Below are 26,551 nucleotides of genomic sequence, written 5' to 3'. Positions count from 1 at the left end.
ATTAAAACGCACAAAAGATTCATGACTAGTTGCTGTGTGGAAGCTGCCATACACATTGATCTTAATCTGTTGGCAGCACAACTGTCATGTGCCCCTCACAATTTTTTAAACTGGTATGACACCGGTTTAAATGTATAATGCAGAGCAATGGAGCAAATGATAGCAAGAACGTAACTGATTATCAGCCTATCAATTATTTCATACCATTCAGCTGGGAATGTTGACATTCCCTCTCTTGTTCCAGTTCTCCAAATACTGCAGCAAGTAACTGTCATTACTGAAATTATATCTCCCTTAAAGCTAGCCACAGATTCTCCCTCTCAAATTAAAAAAGGCAATTAAAAGATAGATCTTCTTGACACCTTGTACATATCTATAATGACAAAGCACACTAAAGCTATACTCCTGACAGTGCCCAGGGTTTGGTACGGAAGTGAAACGTTTAAAATATTTAAAACTGTCTGGGTGACAGCCTATCCATTTTATCTGCTAAGAACACACCAGGAAGACTTTGCGGAAGATTCTCTGTGATTTTTTTTAATTACTTTCAATCTGTATCGTGTGGCAGAGTTTTGTGAAGAGACCAATCTGAGGGGGGGGAAACTGAGAGGAAGATGAAACATTTCAGTGAGGCTTTGGAAACATAAAGATGTAGGGCAGCAGTTATTATTCACTTACTTTGGTTCTGATGACGAGAGGCAATGGGAGAAGCAGGAGGGGAGTGAAGAAAATGAGGAGAAAACGTCGGTAGACCAAGAGTGTTTTGATGACCTTCATTGCGGTGGGCTGCAGGCTCTTCTTTTCTGTGGAAACCATAAACCAAAAGGGAAAAGAGAGATCGAACCTTAAGTAGAAGTGTCTGATTAATATTTCTCCAAACTATCACCTTTAGCCTTTGCAACAGAGCCTTCAGTCAAGCCAAGTTAAAAATAAATATAGCTCTTGATTGTTTTAGTGTCTTACCATTAGATAAGAGGTGCCTTTCCCAGTGAAGATATGAAATACTTTCTATCCTGACTGCACTCTTTTTTATTCTTCCGTTATACCAGAAAGAGATCTAGGAACCCACCAGGCCCTGTTGAGAAGCCTTCTTCTTCACCCTGCCCTTTCATGAAGCCTGAAGACAAGCTGGGTGGGGCGTGTGTTCTCTGAGTCCTGAGACTTCGTGAGGGGGTTGTTCACGTTTCAAAGCTACTTTGGTTAAATTCAGAAGTACAGTGGAAAGTGAACTGAGTTCAGAACTCTTGCTTCGTACTCTGATAACACCATGCCGGTGTTCCTCCTTACTTGTGAGCAGTGAGAAAGGGATAATGTAAGCACAGTGCTCTTGGATGCCTCTGAACCACAACAGTGTTGTGACCTGTGCCGGAGTGCAGTCACAGGACCTCTCAGGTGGGCGCCATTACAGGCCAGAGCTCCTCCTGCCCGCTTCTTGCCTTTATGTACTTCTGAGAAGCGCAAAATGAACATTTCAAGTCAAAACAGAAACTGGCCGGCGTGTGCGATTCTGCACTTTTTTTATCTATGAAAAATAATAATGTGGCAGTCTTTAGCTGCTTCCCATGTCTATATGTGTTTTCTCACACTGCTGCCTGTTGACAGTTCCCATTTTTAACTGTAGCCTGGGGAGTGCAGAGTTCAGCTGTCTGAGGAATGTATGAAGCATGCTATGATGGCAGAAATGCTGAGTCAATCTAAATATCCCCATGATGTGCAGGAATCGTCTTGCTATGATGAAAGCATAGGACTGGCATCAGCACCCAGGGCCTCCTGGAGGTGCAGCCCCATTGTTCTGCCCTCTTCCTGCAGCTGAACTGAGTCACCATTTCCCACAACACGCTCAAGCTCTTAGGAGTTGCCAGGAAATCAAATGGTGGCTAAACCCAGGTACCCAACACTGCTTGGAATACTGTCACTGCAGGCAGGAATGTTCCTGCTCACCACAGTCAAATGACAGAAGAGGAAGAGAGGGACACATTGCTCAAGACCCCCTCAGACCTGGAGCCAGCCTATGAAACTGGACCCGCTAACCCAGGGTTTCCCAAACTTGGGTCTCCAGCTGTTTTTCGACTACAACTCCCATCATCCCTAGCTTCCAGGACCCATAGTCAGGAGCGATGGGAGCTGTAGTCCACAAACAACTGGAGACCCAAGTTTGGGAAACCCTGGGCTAATCTGTGGTCCTACAGATGTTGTTGTACTCAGCCAGTATGGCCAATGGTCAGAGATGATGGGAGTCGTAGTTTAGGGACTCAGACAACACAAACTTGTGGCATGGGCCCCTTCCACACATATACAGTGGTACCTTGGGTTACATATGCTTCAGGTTACATATGCTTCAGGTTACAGACTCCGCTAACCGAGAAATAGTGCTTCAGGTTAAGAACTTTGCTTCAGGATGAGAACAGAAATCATGCTCCGGTGGCGCGGCAGCAGCAGGAGGCCCCATTAGCTAAAGTGGTGCTTCAGGTTGAGAACAGTTTCAGGTTAAGTTCGGACCTCCGGAATGAATTAAGTACTTAATCCGAGGTACTACTGTATCACAATCCCATCCCAATGCATAAATTCTCTGGAGTCATGAAAGGGAACTTTCTGCTCTAATTCTGAAATGGCATTTTTTACATTTCTGAAACAACGCCATGGCATGCCCTGAGGGTTTTTTCCTACCATGCCCCAAGAAACACACACATGCACTCCATTGCACTTGACCCAGAAGGCCACAGCCCACTTCGTATTTATGTTTGATCCAACCTGAAGAAGAGTCTGACAAAGTTTTTGGACTCCTTAATAAGGAGTGGGGAACATTTGGTCCTGCAGATGCTGCTGAACTATAACTCTCATCAGTCCCATGAAGCATGCCCTCTGTACAATTAATTATTATATCGGGTTTCAATCCTTGACAGACTAAAGGCTGCTTCACGCTTTGCAGTTTTTAAATGTGGGAGTCACGTAGATTTGTTGCATATGTATCTTGTTCAACAACTAGAAAAAGAAAAAGAAACTGTACAAACCATCTCTGGCAAGTACCCCAAACTAATGGAGATGCCAGTCAGCTGATTTCAGTTTCCTCATCTTGCTAGTCCACTCTCCCCACCCTCAGTCATACATTGCAGAATCAGTTGTGCTTCAGTCATCAAACTTTGGATCGGCCTGCCAGTTGATCCAGATTTTAATTACCCTGCAAACATGCAACCTCACTGACCCACGACTATTTGCCAACTATAGCCGCTGATGTAATTTTCTTTTGTACTGCTGAACTTCTCGTGCTCCTCTGAAGGAAATGTACTGCGGTGTGTACAAAAAGCAGTGGGGAGTGAAAAAGTTAATTAATCTGATTAAGTGCCCATTTCAGCCAGGGTAGCCATTTCCTTGTGCTGCAGTAGTTTGCAGTGACCCAGACAAGTGCGAGGCTAATAGGATTAGCATCTTAACCTGACTAGTCCTGCTCAGGACAGATCGTACGAGTGGTCTTTCAGATGATTTCGGATTTCAACGTAAGAACATAAGTGCCCGGACACTGAGGTCCAGTGCCAAGGGCCTTCTGGCGGTTCCCTCGCTACGAGAAGCCAAGTTACAGGGAACCAGGCAGAGGGCCTTCTCGGTAGTGGCACCTGCCCTGTGGAACGCCCTCCCACCAGATGTCAAAGAAATAAACAACTACTGGATTTTTAGAAGACATCTGAAGGCAACCCTGTTTAGGGAAGCTTTTAATGTTTAATAGGTTATTGTATTTTAATATTCCGTTGGAAGCCGCCCAGAGTGGCTGGAGAAACCCAGCCAAATGGGCGGGGTATAAATAATAAATTATTATTATTATTATTATTATTATTATTATTATTATTATTATTATTATTAATCACCTGCTGGATCAGGCCAATGGTCCTTCTAGTCCAGCATCCTGTTCTCACAGTGACTACATGAAACCCACATGCAGGACCTGAGCACAAGAGAACTCTCCCACAACTGATATTCAGACACATACTGCCAACTTCCGTGATCCCCAGCCAGAAAGGTCATGGGCCAAGGATGTTGGTGCCGGGGGGGGGGGGAGAGAGAGAGAGAGACAGGGTTTTTTTATCCTGCAGTGTATTAAGGGCTCTGAACGATGCCACAAGCCTCAACCCAAAGTCCCTTCCTCATGTTGTACCATTCTGGGCGATTCTACGCTCACTGTTTTACACAGTCATGCAGTTCCTTCAGCATGCATCCAAGCCACAATGTTTTCACTGTATATAGGGTGGGTCTACACTCTCGGTTTTTAACGTTAAGGAGGTGTTAAGGAATGGTTTTGCTAATGTACATGGACACATGACGCCCTACTTTTTACGTGCACAATGCACCTTGCTTTTTTATCGTTTAATGCTTAATAAATTTAATGCTTAATGACTGATGTTTTAATGTATTTTTAATCTCCTGTTGGAAGCCGCCCAGAGTGGCTGGGGAAAGTAATACAGTGGTACCTCGGGTTACATACGCTTCAGGTTACGCACTCCGCTAACCCAGAAATAGTACGTCAGGTTAAGAACTTTGCTTCAGGATAAGAACAGAAATCCTGCTCTGGCGGCGCGGCGGCAGCTGGAGGCCCCATTAGCTAAAGTGGTGCTTCAGGTTAAGAACAGTTTCAGGTTAAGAACAGACCTCCGGAACGAATTAAGTACTTAACCTGAGGTACCACCGTAAATTGTTGTTGTTAGTTGTTTTATGCATCTATACAGTGGTACCTCTGGTTGCGAACGGGATCTGTTCCGGAGCCCCATTTGCATCCTGAAGCAAAGGCAACCCGCATGTGCAGGTCGCCGCATCTGCGCATGCACACGATGTCATTTTGAGCGTCTGCGCATGCACAAGCAGCAAAACCCGGAAGTAATGCGTTCCTTGGAAACGCTCAACCTGAAGCATATTTAACCCGAGGTATGACTGTAACGGTGAAACACTGCTCATATGTCCCTATGTAGTGTTTTACCTTTCTTTACTGCATTCAAACTCTGACACCCCTCCTATGGTATTCGAGCAGGGAGGGAGGGAGGATTAAAATGTAACACCAGAGGGTGGAGCAGAGCAAAGAGCGACCAGCAGCAGGGAAAGAAACAGTGTTTTGGGAAATGGTGTGGCCAGGTATTACTTACCTTTGATGGGAGGGAAAAGGTAAAAAAGGTTTTAATTAACCAGTATGCCCTGTGATGTTTTAGAACAACATATCTAATATTAGTCTAAAATGGGAATGACCACTCCCCACATTAAACGGGGGGAGACCCTTTGCGTGGTCGCACGCAGCCCCCTGGACCCTATGCAGTTCCCATTAGCACAGGCTTGGCTTCGCCTTCCCCAGGTGGGATATCTAGAGGTCTCCGCCTACTTCAGTCAGTTGCCCAATCCCACCTGGGGAGGTGTTGCCAAGGTGATCAGGCCAGGTAGGGGGAGGGAGCACCCTGCCCACACTATAGGGGGAGGATCTTACGTGGGTAAGGGAAAAGGTAAAAAACCTTTTAATTAATAAGTATGCCCTGTGATGTTTTAGAACAACATATCTAATAATATTCTAATAATGGGAAATAACGTTAAGCAGGTCAGCGTAGATCCAGCCATTGCTGGCAGTATTTAAACGCCATTCCCTCAGTTTTGGTGAGAACCGAAAAACACCTACAGTCACTTTTCATGTTACGCTCTCCCAACCCACAGCTGTAATGAATTTGCTTCCCCAAATTCTCTCTCTGCAAACCAGGATGTCAAACATTCGCCAGATGTTCTCTGCATCTTCAAACATTTGCAGGATATTCACTGAATTTTTCATAGCAATAGCACATCTGATGATATTTCAGTTTGTTGTTTGACTTTGATACTTGACAATATTTAACATCCCCTGATCATATTGTAGCGGGTGAAGCTGGCACTCCAAGTTTTACACGTTTGCTGTCAATCGATCCGCTGCCAACACTTGCGCAGCAGTTTTGTCAATTTATCCTCTACCCTTTTTCTGCCGGTGCAGCTAGCACTGAGCCATAAGAACATAGCCAGCAGGGTTAGTTGCCACTGCCTGCCTGTCCTCCCATGAATTTGTCTAATCCTTTTTAAAGTCATCCGGGTTGATAGCCATCACTACTAGTTATATTTGCCTGAATTGATCACTTGATTCCCAGATCTTTCATCTCTATGGATAAAGGCAAAAGTGTTTAAGATTCCTATCAAAATAAAATTAGTTATTCTATGTGAGAAATATTCAACGCAGCTCCTCCAAGGGACAATCCTGGATTTACAGAAGCCATCCCAGTTTCTGATTTGATCCCGGAATGTCCTGCTGGTCCTTAAGGTAAAGGTAAAGGGACCCCTGACCATTAGGTCCAGTCGTGGCCGACTCTGGGGTTGCAGCGCTCATCTCGCTTTATTGGCTGAGGGAGCCGGCATACAGCTTCTGGGTCATGGGGCCAGCCTGACTAAGCCGCTTCTGGCGAACCAGAGCAGCGCACGGAAACGCCGTTTACCTTCCCGCCGGAGCGGTACCAATTTATCTACTTGCACTTTGACGTGCTTTCGAACTGCTAGGTTGGCAGGAGCAGGGACTGAGCAATGGGAGCTCACCCCGTCACGGGGATTCGAACCGCTGACCTTCTGATCAGCAAGTCCTAGGCTATGTGGTTTAACCCACAGTGCCACCCGCGAGTGCCCCTATTTTTGTCAGAGAAATGTTGGAGGGTATGGAATAGGGCATCCCTGTTTTCATTGAAGAAATGTCGGAGGGAAGGTCTCTACTTTCATTGGAGAAACACGGGAGGGTATGTTAACATTACTCCAGCACTGAACTTGAGTGGCCTGTGCCAGTCACTGTGAGATGAAAGCCAGTGTCATACAAGATACAACATACCAGGGAGAACCCTCAGTTATGAAGAAGTAGATAAAATTCAAGCCACCATAAGTGGCCAAACACACGCACAAGATAGAAAGTGACTGCTCTTGTAGAACTTTGGCTACCTGAGACCAGAGCAGATTCCACAGCTCAGAGAATTATGGGGAAATCTTCCTCACTGCCACCCAACCTCAAACACCCTTACAACATGGGGAGCATATTCCCTGCTTTGTAAGGTTATCTGAACCTGGGCACCAGGTCAAGCAGATACACCTGCTCTCTTCCTGGCACAGAGGAAACTCTTGGAATCCTTCCTTGTTCAGAGGTACACTGCAACACTTTGTTGCATGTCTTACTGGTATCTTCTAATTAATGTGGGTGGTAGTTGTGCCATCGGCAGCAAACATGTCTTTTGCCCAAGGCTTCTGCCTTGGTGATGTGGGATCTCTATGCAACATTTTGGCTCTTCCTATATTATCAAACATAGCTGTAACTCATAGCTTTGACTACCATCAGAATAACTGAAGAAGGTGGAAGAGAAAGCATTTTGCAATGAGAATTTCTGATCTGTTTTCTTAGTCATGGTAATAGATGCATGTGTTAAGTGATTATCTGCATCCCTCCAAAGGAAATATCTCTAGTGTGCTGGTTGAAAAATTATATACTCATGTATATAGAAATACACTAAAAGAATGGCTTTGCTTAACTAAGTTACTTTGGGAAATCACACTTAATTCAGACATAAAGGCAAGCCATGGTTTACTATTCCAAGAATGATTAGCAGCAAGGCTTGAGCTCAAATAATTCCTTCTTCCTCTTGCCCTTCCTTCATGTTTGAGTGATTAGTTCGCCTCCTAATTTGCCATTTCATCAGAATGCTGGGAACTGTGGTTTGTGCTAACCTTTGGTCACCCTCAAGCTAGGAGTCAAATCAGGATCAAACCATGTTTTGGAATCTGGTTTTGAAGGCAAACTATAGAAAAGTTAGTGGAAACCATAGTTTGTCACTTTGAACAAAATAGCAGTCTATGGTTTACCAGAAACAAGAACCAAAAGCTTCTAAACTCCTCGCCTTATGTTCAAAGAAAGGCGGAATGGAAGGAGGAACTGTTTGTTCTTGTAACAGTATTTTTTTCCTGGTAACAATTTGTTGCTACGTGGTTTGTTGTTGCATTAGTCTCCCAGTGCTAAACCTGTAATGTGGATGTGGGAATGAAATCACAACATATCATTCACAGAACATTTCCATTCCTAGCATAGGCCAACCCAAGCAGCCAATTAGAGCAGAATGTAGGGAAATAAAGAGATTTTTGCCTTCGAAATATTTTTTTAGAGGATCACAATTCTGTGGCTAGTATAAATTGTCAACAGGTAATGAAAATGTCTACACTAAACTATGCACTCCCCCATCCCCCAGATTATAAGATGGTTTCTAAAGTTAGATTCCTATTAGCCTGGTGATATGAAAAATCTAATGGGCTGTCTGTACCAATTTGAGCTATTGTGCAAACAAGTTGGCACCAAAGAGGGGGGAAATCTTGCTTATGCAAAGCAGAGACTGTAACCTAGATCACACTGCTCTTTCCTCTCTCCAGAGCTGTTTTACTTGCTGTCACAATGAATGAACTCAGCAATGTATTGTGTAACAGGTTTCTCTGTATAATTTTGATATAGCAGCATTAATTTTGGAGTGTCAAAACAGAATAGAAAATGAATGGGTTCCTTTTGCTATGGTTCAGTTCTTGGAAACCTAGAGAGGACTCTTTTATTAGATAGTAATTTGCAATCATGGGGAATGAAAACAAAGAATCTAAAGCAGGGGGGTGTACAAAAAGCTTGTGCATGAAGATTTCAGGCATCTGCACTGAAATGCACAAACTTTCAGTGGCCTGGAAGTGCAGTGAAATTGTTCCTGGGTGAGCAGATAGACCTTCAGAGAATTCAGGGGAGATGGATTTGGACTGCAAGCCCTGTTCCTATTTCCAAGATATGAAACTGAGTCTTTTCATATAAAACTGTACAAGCAATGAGAAATACTGATTTTTCTATAGTTCCTGAACTATGCACAGGAACTTGCATGCATGTGGCTCTGCTGAGACTTTCAGGCAAATGCTTGGGAGTCATTCCTGAGACATTCCTGGAATAGCATTCCCTATATCTCTGCACAATCTAGCGTTGTGCTTCCACATTAATGAAACTCACATTTGCTCAAGAATAGCCTTGCACAATGCAGTTTCTCCCTCTGTAGAGATATACACAGAGATAGCTATAGGTTCCTGGGTGGCATCACAGAACAGACAGGGAATACAGGTTTTATGGCTGACTTCCTGCTCATCTTCTTGAGCGAGTCATTATTAGGCTCAGCTTCCCCATGCTTTCAGAGGAATTATTTATACAGGTTCCTTGCACAGATAATTCCACTGAAATGGTGAGGAACCCTATGGTAATAATAGTGATGAGCCAAACTGAAGCCCAGATGCACAAATATATTTTTGCCTTCTACCTTTTGCTCTTAGAAGGTGCAAAGAGCCACATTTCGTAGAATGGAAAACTTGTCTGAGCAAACTGGAATTTTATTGGCCTCTCTAATTTCAGGTCTCCCTGTGAACCTCACCTCTTATAAAGGTTTCCTCATATTCTGTGACTGGTCTGTACTTCTAAGCTGGCAGGATGACCCTAAATCACATGTGGAGGGGGGCAAAGTGCTTTAGCTTGCATTGGTGTACAGACAGTTCACTTCAAACATGGACAGGGTATGTGGACTAGTTCATTTTATATACATGGGACCCCTATCATGGCATCCATGAACCCCATGAGACCTTCAGGCACTCTCCTTGGTGGCATCAAAGACCCTTGTCTATCCCATGTTTAAAAGTCTTTTCAATTGATTTCGGTTTTGACTGTTTGGGGGCATTGGCTGACAGCCCTGCAAAAATCCATAGAGGAGTCCCTAAAATGGTTGGGTGGCACCTTGTATGTCTCCTTCCATCAACTCCTGCAGCCAATCTGGTGCCAAACATATTGGTCTGCTTCCTTTGGACCACATCAGCAAGGTTGGGGGTTGGGTCATGTTGTCCAGGCAGCCCAAGACCTCCATACACATTGCCCAGGCTTGCACTCTGGAGAGGTCACTTTGGTGCTGCTAGCACAGTGGTTTGACTTCATTCCTGGAGGCGCACACCAGACAGATGGCAACGACAAGACTGAACTTGCCCCTAAGCAGGTATATCAGTTGCGGGAAAGCTTTGGCTTTCAAGGTTTCGCTGAACAGCAATTCCCATCAGCCTCAGCAGGCACAGCCAACTGCCAGGGATGATGGGAGTTGTAGTTTGGCACCACCTGGAGAACCACACCTGAGGTATGTGAATCCATCCCACTGATTTATTGTGCAGAAGGTTTGGAAAGAAGCTGATCTGCTTTCCTTTTCAACTCACATGCAGCACTGGATTTACATATAAGCTAAACAAGCTATAGCTTAGGGCCCCATTCTCCTGCCCCCCCCAAAAAAATGTAAAGAAAAAAACCTGGATGCACTTTGTTAAAATACATATTTTGTTATGTAATAGGATTTAGATACCTATTAGGTCCATAAATTACCATATAGCATACATTCAACACAAAAAACAGTGACAATTTGCTGTTTACAAGGACAGCTGGACATATAAAGGGCCCCATAACCTTTAGTAGCTTAGGGCCTCATCAAACCTAAATCTGGCCCTGCTCACATGCGTCATAAGCGGTGGTTATGAGCTACAGATAGGTTGTCTCTTCTGCCTCTGTTTTAAAAAGATGCAGCCAGAAGATTTAAAACAAACACACACAGCCCATTTCAGGCTGGGTTAAAGTTGGCCAGATGGCAACTGCAGCTAGTTAGCCTCAGCTGGTTTGAATAGTAAATCATCCCACCTGCAAAAATATTTGCATGGAGGGGAAGAGGCCCAAACAGATCTGATGAACGTGTTGGAAAGGAATCTTAAATCTTTGGCTTGGCTTTTGGGGATTCTGAGGCAATAATTCCTGGCATATGTGGCATCCCTCTCAAATCCCCCGAAAATCATCTAGGGCTATGGAAATAATAATAATAGAAGTCTCCCAGCCACCTCTTTCTCCCAGAACAGCTGGCCATAGATAAGTTACCACATGGCAGCTCTGCTGTCTGGGGCAAAAGCCTTAGGAGGTCAGATATGAGCTGTCATAAGGCTGAAAAGCCTTTTATGTTCCTCACCCCAACATAATTTGAGCAGCTCATCCATCTGGTGAGGTGAACAGTAATTCTGTGGCCTCAGATATCTGAAACCACAAAAAACTTTTCTACCAAGCTGTTTCAATATTTCTGCAGTTTTTTTAAAAAAAATCATCCCTTTTTATATCTTTGAAAACAGTAGTGATGCATGGAGCAGAATACATGGAAATATCCTTATGTTTGCTGTCTGAGCCTTTCAGAAATGCTGCTCTGATTTTCATTGAGGAAAGTTAACCTCTGCATGAACTACGCCACTTCAGACTGGGTATGTGTACTCACATCTGGATGCATCTAGATGATAACAAATCCCCTCCATATGTAAGACTAGAGGGAAAGGGTCATAGCCTAGCCGGACATGGGTGGCGCTGTGGTCTAAACCACTGCTCCTCTTGGGCTTGCCGATCAGAAGGTCAGCAGTTCAAATCCCCGTGACGGAGTGAGCTCCCATTGCTCTGTCCCAGCTCCTGCCAACCTAGCAGTTCGAAAGCACACCAGTGCAAGTAGATAAATAGGTACCGCTGTGGCGGGAAGAAAAATGGCATTTCTGTGTGCTGCTCTGGTTCCGTTGCACCAGAAGTGGCTTAGTCATGCTGGCCACATGACCCAGAAAAACTGTCTGCGGACAAAACGCTGGCTCCCTCGGCCTGTAAAGCAAGATGAGCGCCGCAATCCCAGAGTCGTCTACAACTGGACTGTCAGGAGTCCTTTACCTTTACCTTTACATATTATGTTTATACATGCAGGGAGAATGCACTCAGTGTGACACATTCTGAGCTATTTCTGACAAAATAGTCCTTGCAAAATCAATACCAAAATGCTTAAAGTGGGACAATGCTTCCCACCCCTCAAAGCCAGACTAACTCCTAGGTCACATTCACACCTTACATTTAAGACACTATGATAGCACTTTAAACAATCATGGCTTCCCCCGAAGACTTCTGGGAGCTGTAGTTTATTAAAGGTTCTGAAAGTCGTTGGGAGACCCCACTATTCCACTCACAGGGTGACAGTTCTCTGAGTTCCTTGGGCAGAGGTATTGATTGTTAAACTGCTCTGGAAATTGTAGCTCTGTAATTCTCAATTTCTTTTGGGAATTATAGGGACAGAACTACCTAAACTGTATCGAAACTTTTTCATGTATGCTAACACAGCGGCAAGAATGTTACTTGCCCCAAAATGGAAAGAAGCAGAAGTCCCAGCAAAGGAAGAATGGATACAAAAACTGATGCAATATGAAGAAATGGCAAAACTTACCAGAAGAATAAGAAATCAAGATAGCAAACTTTTTATAAAAGAATGGAAATGGTTTATTGAATATTTACAGATAAACTGTAAACAGATAAAAACATTGGCAGGATTATTGTAAGAGCCTGCAGTTTCATAAGAGTATATATTTTAAGAAGATGAATAAATGAGCAAATTAGGTTAATTTGGATATGCAGAAGAAATATTAAATATAAATTTAAGGAACCTCAGAAAGAGGAGGAAGTCAAGTTTTGAAATGTCAAAATGATTGTAAAATTAATGAAATGTATAAAATTAGTGAAATGTATAAACAAACGCGGGTGGCGCTGTGGGTAAAACCTCAGTGCCTAGGACTTGCCGATTGTATGGTCGGCGGTTCGAATCCCCGCGGCGGGGTGAGCTCCCGTCGTTCGGTCCCAGCTCCTGCCCACCTAGCAGTTCGAAAGCACCCCTAAGTGCAAGTAGATAAATAGGTACCACTTTATAGCGGGAAGGTAAACGGCGTTTCCGTGCACTGCGCTGGTGCTGGCTCGCCGGAGCAGCTTCGCCACGCTGGCCACGTGACCCGGAAGTGTCTGCGGACAGCATTGGCTCCCGGCCTCTTAAGCGAGATGAGCACACAACCCCAGAGTCGGTCACGACTGGCCCGTACGGGCAGGGGTACCTTTACCTATAAACAAACCAGAACTCGCAGAATTATTGGGGTGGAGAACCATAACTGTTTAAAGTGGTATCATAGCACTTTAAGTGTTTGTTGAGAATGTGGCCAAAGTCTCTTCTGAACCCCAGTTCCATCATATCAAAAGTGCTAATGAATGCCAATTCTGTGGCTTCATGCTGGAGCTCTCCTTTCAGATGCTGTTGTTGAATGATGGTGATGTCAAGGCTGGCAGCAAAATGCCATGTCACAGTTTTCTGAATATTATCTTTTTTAAAAATGTCTGGCCTGCGTGCATTCATATTAGGATCTTGCATAAAGCCTGCCCTGTTGATCAACATAGACAGAGTAGACGGGTATTTCTGACAGATGATGGAGTATCACACTGACAGATGTGGAACTGAATGAGTCTTGATGGTATGGCTGAAGTTATCCAGTCTGGTTCTGTTTGGGGAGATGTGAGGACAAAGTTGCTGCAGGGACTTGTTGCCAGTTTGTGCCTTGCTTTGCTAGTCTCCCAATCAAACCAGGCCATGAGAAACAATGAGCTGAGCGTAGACTCTGAGGGTAAGTTATTCATTTCCTGGTGAACATTTCCTTACCCCTACGATTGTGATTTGTGGACTCCCATTTAATTTTATTCCGATTTTAAATGTGATTTAGAACTCTATTTTAACCAATTGTTTGATTTTGTGTTTTTAATGTACAGTGGTACCTCGGGTTACATACGCTTCAGGTTACATACGATTCAGGTTACAGACTCCGCTAACCCAGAAATATTACCTCAGGTTAAGAACTTTGCTTCTGATGAGAACAGAAATCGTGCTCAGGTGGTGCGGCAGCAACAGGAGCCCCCATTAGCTAAAGTGGTGCTTCAGATTAAGAACAGTTTCAGGTTAAGAACGGACCTCCGGAACGAATTAAGTACTTAACCTGAGGTACCACTGTATTATATATTTGGTGTTAGCCACCCTGAGCCCGGTTTTGGCCGGGGAGGGTGGGCAACAAATAAAATTTATTATTATTATTATTATTATTGAATCATAGAATTGTAGAGTTGGAAGGGACCCAAGAGTCATCTAGTCCAACCCACTGCAATGCAGGAATCTCAGCTAACACATCTATGGCACATGGCCCTCCAACTTCATTAGATGTACCTATGCTATGGATGGGGGAGAAATATGGTTCCATTCAGATTTTAATGCGAACCTGCCTGATTCTCACTTTCAGAAGCAATGTGCAAGATGAAGCACAGCTATTCTTGGAAATTTGGTGTTTGCAGTTCTCCAACCCAATCAAATGCATATAGTCATGAAAAACAACACCTAAAACACATTGTGCTAGGTAAATTACTTGCAAAAATGTGTACACCAGGCAAAATTGCATTAACTAACGTGTATATTGGCCCACCCACACCCCCATTGCAAATTGCAAAAGGCAGATCAAAGACTATTTATGTATGCAACGACTGTGGCAAGAAATTTATTTCCAAAGGAAATTACAGGAGTTACCAATGTTGGAGGAGTGGCATACGAAGATGATGGATTATGCGGAACTGGCAAAACTGACCTGCAAGATCTGAAACCAGGAAGAATCAAAATTCCAAAGAGATTGGAGTAAATTTATTGACTATATAAGTAATAACTGTAGAAGTTTGAAGACATTAGCAGGACTGAAATAAATCTTACGACATGGATTTGTGGAAAGGAGAGGAAACTGTGAGATGTAGATTGAAAAAGAAAGCCTGTGGCCGGGAGGGAGGGAAGTCATTGCTCAGCAGACCTGTGGAAAATGAGCTGTGTAGATGAATATGGAAATTTATTGTTTGTTGTTTAAAGTGAAAATTTAATAAAATGAAGTTTTTAAACAGGACAGGAAAATCGGCTTCCAAGTGGAGAAGTCGAAGCTAGAAACAGAGTTGTTAGAACCCAATACTAAGAATCTTTCTAGAATGTACAATTTGCTGCTGAAATGGAATACACAGGATGAAATGGTTAAATCAGCTATGATTAAATGGGCACAGGACATTGGTCATGACATTATGTTTGCTGACTGGGAACAGTTATGGACCACTGGTATAAAATTTACGGCATGTAATGCCTTAAGAGAGAATATTATGAAAATGATTTATAGGTGGTACATGACCCCAGTCAAGCTTGCAAAAATTTATCATTTGCCCAATAACAAATGCTGGAAATGTAAAGAAACTGAAGGTACTTTCTATCACCTTTGGTGGACGTGCCCAAGGATTAAGGCCTTCTGGGAAACGATATATAATGAAATTAAGAAGGTGCTTAAGTGTACCTTTCACAAAAAACCAGAGGCTTTTCTCCTGGGCATAGTAGGCCAATTGGTGTCAAAGAAAGATAGGACGTTCTTTATGTATGCTACAACAGCAGCAAGAGTTTTACTAGCAAAGTATTGGAAGACACAAGAACTACCCACGTTGGAAGAGTGGCAGACGAAGGTGATTGAATATATGGGACTAGCAGAGATGACGAGCAGAATCTGCGACCAAGGGAAAGAGACGGTGGAGGAAGATTGGAAGAAATTTAAACTTTATCTTGAAAATTCTTGTAAAATTATTGAGTGTTAAAATGTCATGGGTAAAGAATAGCAGATTTGCAGCAATATGATTGGAAAAGAGGAAAGAAAAGGGTTATAGAAAGGAATTTATAAGTAATTTAGACCAGGGGTTGCTGAAAAAAGTTTAAAACAGGGATGCAGAAAAGGGAGGCATGGGGAAGTCGCTGAAATTGGGTATATGAAAAAATTTATGAAATTATACATGTTTATATGTTTGTTTGTTAGAGTTTGTTGCTTGTATTGTCTTATACTATATGTTGAAAAACCAATAAAAAAATTTATAAAAAAAAAGAAAATTTAATAAAAATGTATTTTAAAAAACAACAACTAACATGTATATTGGGGAAAATGTGCACTAAAATCTGGCAGATTTCCATGAGAATGTAAATTCCCCCTCCCCAAGACTGATGCAGAAATGTGAGGAACTTAATGTAAGGCTAGAACAAAATGAGAAACTGGGAGAAACTTACTTTTCACATTCATGTGCTTGGCTTCAATCAGTGCTTTAAAAACCTTGGCTGGTGTGAGCTGGCAGGGCTTATGAACTGGCAGCTTCTCCACCAAGCAATCTTCACCCCTCCATAGGATCACTTCGTTAATTCTAATAAAGCTAGAGAGACTACAGTGTGATGTGTTAATGGCCCTGGCAGATATATATTGCCATTAAAAGGGGCCTTAGTGGCCAAAATAATCCATGTGTGTCCTCCTCTATTCCATAACAATAAAGATAACTGCACCTCAAGGAACTCTCAGCATGATTCATTGCTGGGAATCGCCAGCAACCTTAATATATATTTCCCCCCGTAAATGGGTTTTACATTAAGGACTGCATCTGTAGTAGGAATGGCAAGATTTCACAGATCCAGGAAGTGAGAGCAAGCATATCTTGCCAACATCTCTCTGAAAAGATCAATGTCAAAAGATACGTGCACATCTGAGAGGGAGCTTTGCTTAGCAAGACTAACCTTTGGAACTATTTGTGAATATATTTGCATGCTCTTTTATCGACAAATTTCACACCCTCCAACATTCCAGAGTTGAAAATAGGGACATTTCTGCCCTCCCCAACTGACCCTCCTCGACCCTGCATTTACTGTCCTCCCCTCCACCTCCTGCAGAACATTTTCTGTCAGGGACACAGCACCCTCCACTCTCCTGAGAAAACCTCATAATCCCGATTGTATTTTAATAATAAAATTTTTATTATGTATACCCTGCCAATCTGGGTGGGTTTCCCCAGCCACTCTGGGCATAGCTGTCAACGTTTCCCCTTTTTAAAGGGAAATTCCCTTCTTCCGAATAGGATTCCTCACAAGAAAAGGGAAAAGTTGACAGCTATGATCTGGGCGGCTCCCAAAAGAACACTAAACACAGAATAAAACTTCAAACATTAAGAGCTGCCTTCAGGTGTCTTCTAAAAGTCAGATAGTGATTTGTTTCCTTGACATCTGATGGGAGGGCGTTCCACAGGGCAGGCGCCACTACCGAGAAGGCCCTCTGCCTGGTTCCCTGTAACCTCACATCTTGCAGGGAAGGAACTGCCAGAAGGCCCTCAGCTCTGGACCTCAGTGTCTGGACTGAACAATGGGGGTGGAGACGCTCCTTCAGGTATACTGGGCCGAGGCCATTTAGGGCTCTAAAGGTCAGCACCAACACTTTGAATTGTGCTCGGAAATGTACTGGGAGCCAATGTAGGTCTTTGTCAGAGGACTGCCATCAGAACGGGGGAGGGAGGCAGAGAGATACAGAGAGCCTCCAGTGATTCTGAGAAGCATTTCCTCATCTGGCAATAGAGAAAGCCACAACTCCAGTGGAGCAGAGTGAAAAGGGGGCAGCCAAGCGAGGGGAGGGCTCGAAGATGCTACAGAGAGCCCAAGAGCCTCACCTAGCCTGGCTGGCCAGGAGGCACACACACCGCTTCTGTCGCCCTGATTGTGCAGAGGGGTGAAATGTAAGGAGGGGAGGCAGAGATTTGGGGCGTCTAAGTTCTTATGCTGGGGGGGAACCGGAAAGGGGCACTCCCGGAATCTGCAAGTGACTGAGACGGACATGAACTTTGGGATTTGCACTGTAAACAGTTTGCAGCAATAAAACCTGTAAAAGACAGGTCGGACTTCTGCCTGGTTACTCACGAGCAACCACCTCCAAACCTGGCAGTCTTTAAGGACTAGTTCGGCCAAATTATAAAAAGAAAAATATACACCAATGAATATATTTTAGAAAGGGGCAAGATTAGACATGGACTCACAAACATTTTTAAAAATAATTATCAAGACTCCTCATGCTCCACTCTGCTTCCTCTTTGTCCCCAGCCAGAGTGACCCTGCCCTCTGCCTGCTCCTCAGAGCTGGGGGGGTTGTGGCAGCAGCCTTGTCTCCTCCTTGCCTGTTCTCCAGAGGCTGCCATGAACTGCCCAAGGTTGTGGGGAGGCAGCAGCAGCAACCATGGAGAGGCAAGAGGATGCTTCCTCACTGCCACCGTTCAGAATAAGCACCGGCTCACCCTCTTCTCTAATTGTGGCAGGAGTGGCACTGGCGGGGGAAATAAGGACATCCCAGGATCAAATCAGAAGCTGGGATGGCTTTCGTAATTCCGGGACTGTCCCTGGAAAATCGGGACACTTGGAGGCTACAAAATTTCAGATTATCAACTTATGCAGTGAGTGTGGGTCTTGAGGAATTCTCCAGACAGACCTGCCCTGATCTGCTTTCCTGTAATATTCGTTTAGGAGAGAGAGGTTGGTAGGCGAGCTGGACCTCATCAGAGGGTAGCAAAAAGGCACAAGAGCTGACTGTTTGTTTTTCAGATGGCCATCACGATTAGGCTGTTTTGTTCTGCAAGGCGTTAAAGTGAGATATAGCACTGATCAGCTTGTCACCCGTTTCCAGAATGGCACACGTTCCTACACTAGATGTTTCCCAGGTGTAGCAATGCAGAGAGAGGCCAAACAATAAATCCAGTTGGTTTTCGACTTTTACAAACGGCCAAAATCATTCTGCATTTCTCATTCCCGAGTCCTCGCCTGCAATTTTCGCAACAGATGTGCATCAAATGGAGATGTAAAAGTTTTAAGCTCCCACATGGCAAAAGTGTCCCTGCCTAAAGTGTGATTTGAATTTTGAAGAAAACAAACTCTCGGCAACATGTACAAAAAAATCTGTGAGAGATGTTAACGCATCCTATTTATTCCAGGACTTGTTTGCTCACAAAATGCTATGCTGCAGAAGCTAGACTTTACATCTTGTTTTCTATTTTATTACTGGAGGTCCTTTTCTTCTCCAAAACCCATGAAAGTGCAGAGAGCAATGTTTGCCACACTTAGATGAACTTTAAACAAGCTTTACGGCCAAAGAGCCGCCTCTGGCAGTGGTCAAATTACTTTTTAACACCCAACACACCAGACAGCCTCCCTTGACAATGCCTGCTCCAACAGCCAAACCACATCTTCCCAGCAATGAAAATGCAATAGACTTACTGGGGGTGAAGGGAGGGTTGTGAAATAGCTGCTCTGTTTCACAGCATAAATGCTGCTTAAGTGCTGCAGTGCAAAGGTGACGCCAAAGCAGAATACGGCCCAATAATACCTCAGCCTGCATACTGGCAGATCACCCCATGGACTAATCAAGATCAACCTGACTCTGCATACAGGGGTTGCCAACCATTTGGGACCAGTTGGCACAGCTGGAATTTTGAAGAAAATCACCACAGGCACCCATAGGAGCCAACTCCTAGGGGCTGAGGTCCCTTCGCCCCCCCCCATAAAATTTTTGAGAGGGCTCCCCCCCAGTTGATGGCCATTGCCATTCAAATGGTGTGCGCACGCCACGTTATGCAGGGCAACATTTACCTGCCCCCCATTTTTATTCAAGTTGGCACCCCTGTGGGTGCCAGTCACAAAATGGCTGCCATGGAGTGTGTGTTGCATAACACAAAATGGCTGCCACATCGGAAAGAGCAGGGGAAGAGACAGGACCACAAAATAGCGTGGGCATTTGTTATGTACTGAGTTGAATAGGATCCAAAATGCAGCAGTCTGATTGGTCCTAGAACAATAGGATCCAAAATGCAGCAGTCTGATTGGTCCTAGAACAATGCAGCAGTATGATTGGTCTGCAGAAGCCACCCAATCCAGCTCCAGATGGAAGTGAATCCACAACCTGATTGGCCTACAGAATTCCGGAATTAGCCAATCACGTGCAGCCCATTGTGTAAATAATGTATATAAAGCAGATACTTTGGGGAAACTTTCATTCCTCCTCACCACTATGAGCTGAATAAAGAGCATGAAATCCACTCTCGACTCTGAGTGTATTTCAGCATTCCTCCCGCCTCATCCGCTGCCCCTTCACGGGGGGGGGGCATCATCTGCCATGTTTTAAGGGTCATAATTCAATGTAAGAGAGGCTGAGTCTGGTCAAACAGAAATCGAGCAGGAAGAGAAAGCAGGCTCTCGTGGAGTTTTGAGGGGATCTTTTCTTTCGTGGGTGCTGTTGGAGGTACTGGCAAACCTTGCCCTATAAAATCCAACCATCTAAGTTTGCTACTCCCCTCAGTCTCTTCAGGAGATGCTACTGATCAGGCTTGGTTCTCTTTCTACCTGTGTTGGAATCAGGTTCTTGGTGAGGCCTGACAAAAAAATATATATGAATCCATGCAGGTGGCCAATCTAAAAGTACAGCTAAAAAACAATTCTTGAAAAATTAGCCTGATGATATATAAGGAAATTGTCTACATATTTCACTCAACAGCCACCATCCAAGCACATTTCATTAATAAACAGACAAAAGGAGAAAAAAATAGATTTGCGGCTGCCAGAGTTAAATCAACGACAGTTTGTACAGCCTCCTTTTTCTCATGGGTCAAGAGAAATGTTCCACACACTTAAACAATGTTTGTGATCTTTCCAGATAAAATGCTCGTTCACTCCCTGTTTCATTCATTATCTGATATAGTACACTGAACCGTATCGTATGAGGAATGCCTTAAGCTAGGAAAAAGAAACAAAACATGAGCTATGAGGGATGTTTTGATACTGCCCATCTTGATGCGCAGAGGGCAATTGGGAAATAATAAAATCACAGGGAAAGTTGAAATGGTTTTTTCAGTACTACTGCTGCTGAATGAGGGGGGAAAGGACACAAAATGTGAAAAACACATGAAGGCTGTTTGTGTCATTTTCGGTGGCAGCCTTTGGTATGGCTTTATTAGCACCTAGTTCCATTAATGTGGAAGAGCGACAATATGAAACCTGATAGAAAGCTAGCTGATGCATGTCCGCCTGGATAGCTCAGTTGGTTAGAACGTGGCTCTGATAATGCAGGTTGCAGGTTCGATCCCCATACGGGGCAGCTGCATATTCCTGCATTGCAGGGGGTTGGACTAGATGATCATTGGGGTCCCTAAAATTCTGTGATCTGGCCAGCCATCCAGTCTCTGCTGGGAAAGAAGCAATGCACAGCAGTCCTTGGGTGGCTTTGACTGAGTTTTCACATCCATTGCCTGAAAACCAGTGAACCATTTAACAAATTAAAGGGAATAAAGAACACAAGCATATTAGAGGCTTTAGGTGTTGAGTAATCAGGAGTTCATGAGGGAAAAGGTAATAAAGAAGGATGAATAAACAGGAAACAGAACAATGTTCCCTTAATCACAGCAAAATTCAGAAAAGGTATAAACTTGATGGAACATTTTTCAGCCCTTAGTTTAATTGGATCTGCTGTCGGGGAGAGTCTGAGCCAAAACTTTTTTTGTTTCAGAGCTGGATTATAGCTGGGGACATGTCAGCTGCCATATTGGGTTAGATCAACGTTCCTGGTAGCTCAACTTAATTACGTCAACTGACAGTGGTCAGCAAAATGTCAAAATGGGAAGTTGACATACAGGTTTTATGATGGAGATATCTACTGCCGATACCAGGTAATAAGGTAACATATAGAGGTTGCACTTCCTAGCTGCTGTAACCAGAAGCCAGCAAAGACCATATCATCCACGCAGTTTGGCAATTGTTCTTTTTAAAGATAATGGCTTATCACAATATATCGGGACAATGACTTTGCTGATCAATTCCCTCTCGCAGAAATCTGCAATTCCTCTTCTTTGATTGGAAAGCACTTCCTTTTCTTTCTTTTTAAAAAAAGTATTTATTGATACTGATTCAAAGATGTACAAAAACACATTCCCATTACAAAGGATCTTTTTTATGATATACTGAGAAAAAATAGCTACTTTAATAATAACAATAATTTATTATTTATTCCCCCTCCTATCTGGCTGGGTTTCCCCAGCCACTCTGGGTGGCTTCCAACCGAATATTAAAACCAATACTGCACCAAACATTAAAAACTTCCCTAAACAGGGCTGCCTTCACTTGTCTTTTAAAAGTAAAATAGTTGCTTATTGCCTTGACATCTGCTGGGAGGGCGTTCCACAGGGCAGGCGCCACTACCAAGAAGGCCCTCTGCCTCTAAGATGGAACAAAGTCAGAAGGAAGAAAAGACAAGGAAAGGAAAGAGAAGAAAGAGAAAGCAAGAGAAAAGGAACAGAAGGAAAGAAACATAAGATTAGAAGGTACTTTCCATACAGTTAACTCTAATAAGCAATTTGGATATGAAAGTAGCATATCTAGGCACTTTCCTGCTTAAGCCAATAACACAATTTTAGCTCATCCTAGTCTAATAGCAGTGCAGCTTCTGGCTCAACTTCTTTTATCCCTGGCGTCTGATGCCTCTGTAACGCTCTCTGTCCTGGCTTCTTCTTGGGATTTTAAAATGCTTTCTTGAATTCCCAGGAAACTATTTCTGCTTGCTAGTTTCACTTATATACACTTTTTTTACACACACACACACACACACACACACACACACCAATCTCTCAGCCTACCACATGGGCAATAAGAGTTTTTCTAAGTCTAAGTTCCCCATAATAGGCATGCTTTTACACCACCCCTTAAGTCTTCCTTGGCTGACCTTTTGAACCTCCCGACAAGAACAGAAAACAATGATTTTTCTACTAAAAACAAAACCCAAGATGGTTGTACCATTTCATTCCTACGTAAGATGTGAGTAGCATGATAGATGCTCTGTATGTTGCCCACACAGAAAACAAAAATGTGTGAACTTCCCCGTATGGGCTAGAGAAGGACCAACTGTCCATTGGATTTAGATCTCAGAAACAGCAGATGTTATAGTGAAGCTCTATCTGGAACACACCACCTTTGACTGCAGTTGAAGGTTCTCATTATAGAAAGCTCACCCAAGGGCAAAAAACAATCCCCGCATATTAAAAAACAGCATGGAGGGGAGAGTTAGATTGGAACCCTTTCCTTTTTATCAAGTGTTCTGGGCATAGCTGTCAAGTTACAGATTTGAAAATAAGGGACCAGCAGCCTTGAAAATAAGGGATCCACAGCCAAAATAAGGGATTTTCCCAGCACAGGTATGTTCAACTTCTGAGCCCCTCTGAGCCAAAGGCAGAAGCCCAGCCAGCAGCCAAATGAAGCCTCAAGCGGTGGTTCCCACAGCGCAGCAACCCAGCAAAGGGGATGCAGCAAGGAAAACCACCGTCACCTCTCCGCTGGGAAGCGCTGAGCAAAAGCGAGTCCCCAGGCAACGCAGCCGATTTGATCGGCACAAGGCATGCAAGCTCCACCCCCCAGTCATTCTTAGACTCCTTATTGGGTGAGCAATGCAGCCAAGCAACACAGTTGGAGCCTCCCTCCTCCCTGGCCGGCAGGGAGGGAGGGAGAGGAGCTGCTTCCTTTGAAACCCGGGAAATTTAAGGGACATCATCAATAAGGGACAGCAGCGGGACACAGCCACAGTAATAAGGGACTTTCCCGCCAAATAAGGGACGGTTGATAGCTATGGTTCTGGGTTCAGGGAATAATTTTCTTAAACTATAAAGAAAAATACTCAATCATGCAGATTCCACCCAAATTCTGAAGTAGTACAGCCCAGAAAAGGGCAACTAATTGCTGACCAAAACATTTGGACCAGTGGTTCCCAACCATTTTTTGGCCATGCCCCACCTAAGCATCTCTAAAATCCTGACACCCGCCCCCTGTGACATTCTTATTATTCAAAAAGTGAACTATTCACATGGAGGAAGCCTAAGAGGCCATTAACAGTTAATAACTCATTCTCGAATTGCCCCCGTTAAAAATCTAATTGCCCCCCTGTGGGAACCACAGATTTGGACAGTCCCAGGTTGCTGAAAGCTGCCATAATCTATTCCCACTCAAGTTATTGCTACAGCTTATATCGACTAATTCACACAATAGGTTTGTTTTGGGGGGGTGCTAAGAAGGAGAATCAGAATGGAGAAGACCTAACTGCTCGCTTTTGGGCATGTCTGCGCATTTTGAGAACATTGTTGTGCTATCTGCCCATCTCAGTCACCAAGGATGTCAAGGAGAAAATGAAAATCGATTGCCATTACTCATTTACTTACATATATTCAGTTAGTGCAGTTTTGCTAAATTTAACTAATATTGAGAGAGAAGAAAACTGAAAGAAAGGAAACAGGAACAGCAGCAGCATTGTTGTTGTTGTTGTTGTTGTTGTTGTTGTTGTTGTTGTTGTTTAGTCATTTAGTCGTGTCCGACTCGTCGTGACCCCATGGACCAGAGCACGCCAGGCACTCCTGTCTTCCACTGCCTCCCGCAGTTTAGTCAAACTCATGTTTGTATCTTTGAGAACACTGTCCAACCATCTCATCCTCTGTCGTCCCCTTCTCCTTGTGCCCTTCATCTTTCCCAACATCAGGGTCTTTTCCAGGGAGTCTTCTCTTCTCATGAGGCGGCCAAAGTACTGGAGCCTCAGCTTCACGATCTGTCCTTCCAGTGAGCGAGCACTCAGGGCTGATTTCCTTAAGAATGGATAGGTTTGATCTTCTTGCAGTACATGGGACTCTCAAGAGTCTCCTCCAGCACCATAATTCAAAAGCATCAATTCTTCGGCGATCAGCCTTCTTTATGGTCCAGCTCTCACTTCCATACATCACTACTGGGAAAACCATGGCTTTAACTATATGGACCTTTGTTGGCAAGGTGATGTCTCTGCTTTTTAAGGTGCGGTCTAGGTTTGTCATCGCCTTTCTCCCAAGAAGCAGGCGTCTTTTAATTGCAGCAGCATTAGCGCAGGTTTAAACCTAGCCACATGGTAGAAATAGTGTAAAAATTGTTTCCACGAGGTGTTATGTCAAGAGGTTGGCTAACAAGTTGTAACTCCCTGTCCATGGCCATCTCAGTTTCGTCATGCTTTTTCTTTGCATGTAGAGATTAGATTATTTCCAGGTGATAATGACTGAAGTAGGATCAATAGGTAATTTATGTTAAAAGGGAAAACAAACAAAAATATGGGGGAAGATAGGCAAAGACTTTAGAGGAAACACAGGTCTGGAGGAGTAAGTTACAAAAAGTTGCAGACAGCATGTTCTGGGCTAAAGCTGACCTAACCTAGGAAGGTCTATTATGCCACACCTTCACCATTCAGAAGGCTGGATTGGGTGCAAATTGGAACTTGGAGGGTGGAGAAGTTCTGCTAGCCTTTCATATTGTTTGGTCAAGATCTCAGATTCTGAGCTTGCTGTCTAGGCTGGGCACAGCTTATTTCAACAGAAATGTCAAGAAACTAGTAACTCCTCACCAACACAGTGCTACATTCTCCTCAATAGTGATTGTCCCATCCAATGAGCTTCCATAACCTGGGGCCTTCCATATGTTTAGGAACAGAACTCCAAAGCAGCTCCACCTAGCATGGCCATTGGCGAAGGACGATAGGAGTTTTGTAGTCTGGAGGACCCCAGATTGGGGAAAGCTATCTTACAGGAAGAAAGTTGGTTTTGGCTAAACCCTCCAACATTTCTCGGATGAAAATAGGGATGTTCAGTGCAATTTTTCTAGAAAAAGAGGTGCTGGAACTCACCATGAAAGCTTCCCTTGTTCTCTTATAATGGCAATGGTGCCCACCTGAGAGGTGCCGGAACTGAGTTCCAGTGAGTTCTGGCTGGAAAAAAAACATGGGGGTGTTCTATTCCATACCCTCCACCATTTCTTCAATGAAAATAGGGGTGTCCTAAGGAAAAGCGGGACATTCCGGGATCAAATCAGAAACTGGGATGGCTTCTGTAAATCTGGGACTGTCGCTGGACCCATGGACTGCAGGTTTTAAGACTGAAGCCCAGATCTGGAACCCAAATGCTGCAACAATGAGCACATTCTTGAAAGAAGGACGTCATTACACTTCAAATGGGGGGCGACCATTAATATTGTGTTTAAAATAATGCCTCAGTTTTGCATTCAGGCCCCGTTTGTTCGAGCCTGTTGCCATGGAAATGTCTGAAATAACACAACTTAAACTTTTTGACCTTTATTTCCCAAGCAACCAAGCAGCTTTATCCCTGTGTGAAGGGAGTATAAAGGGTACTTAGGCAGCTCTCCCGCCTGCTCTGTGTCCCCTGGTGACTTTGGAGCGACAGACTCTTAAGCTCTTAGGCCACTCTAAGCTCTTAGATCATCAAAAAGAGGAAAGGGAGGGTGAAGGAGCCAGAAATATTAACATAACTGTTTATGCTTCAGCTTCCAGTGGACTGCTGTTCTGCCACCTGATCTTGCATAAGGGAGAGGAGCAGGTGTTTGCTAAAGTCAATAGCAAGTGTTTTGCCATGTGTGGCAAAGAACCAGCGGCCTCATAGCCAAAGGATATATGAAACACATTTGATTCTAAATGCATTACTAGAAGTAAGGATCATGGAGGGCAGTGGGGCAGAGGTGCCCCTGAGACATTGTTGTGGTCCTGTAGGGACCATTACAGCAGTGTGGGAGCAGGCATACTTATCTTATGTGGGTTGTGAATATTCAGGCGGGAGCATCCTCACATATCTTAATCGCCCCCGCTCAAATACTCCAATACAATGCTGTCCTGCTCACAAACTGCTGTTGCATCCTCTGTCCCAATGCCCAGAACCTGTCAAGGGGCTG

General features: G+C 43.9%; 1 protein-coding gene across 1 annotated transcript in view; it reads right to left on the bottom strand.

Annotated features, from left to right (window-relative positions):
• The window catches only part of SLC13A1 (solute carrier family 13 member 1), a 93,437-nt gene that overhangs the window by 56,118 nt on the left and 10,768 nt on the right, over positions 1-26,551 (bottom strand). Inside the window, exon 2 of the mRNA XM_053406019.1 lies at positions 679-803. Coding sequence (XP_053261994.1) covers positions 679-777 — 99 coding nt within the window. The 5' untranslated portion in view covers positions 778-803. The remainder of the gene's footprint in view (positions 1-678; positions 804-26,551) is intronic.

The sequence above is a fragment of the Podarcis raffonei genome, chromosome 10 (assembly GCF_027172205.1).
Source record: "Podarcis raffonei isolate rPodRaf1 chromosome 10, rPodRaf1.pri, whole genome shotgun sequence".
In the NCBI taxonomy this organism is placed as follows: domain Eukaryota; kingdom Metazoa; phylum Chordata; class Lepidosauria; order Squamata; family Lacertidae; genus Podarcis; species Podarcis raffonei.
Note: the sequence above shows the minus strand (reverse complement) of the source record. Positions and strands in the feature narration are given on the sequence as shown.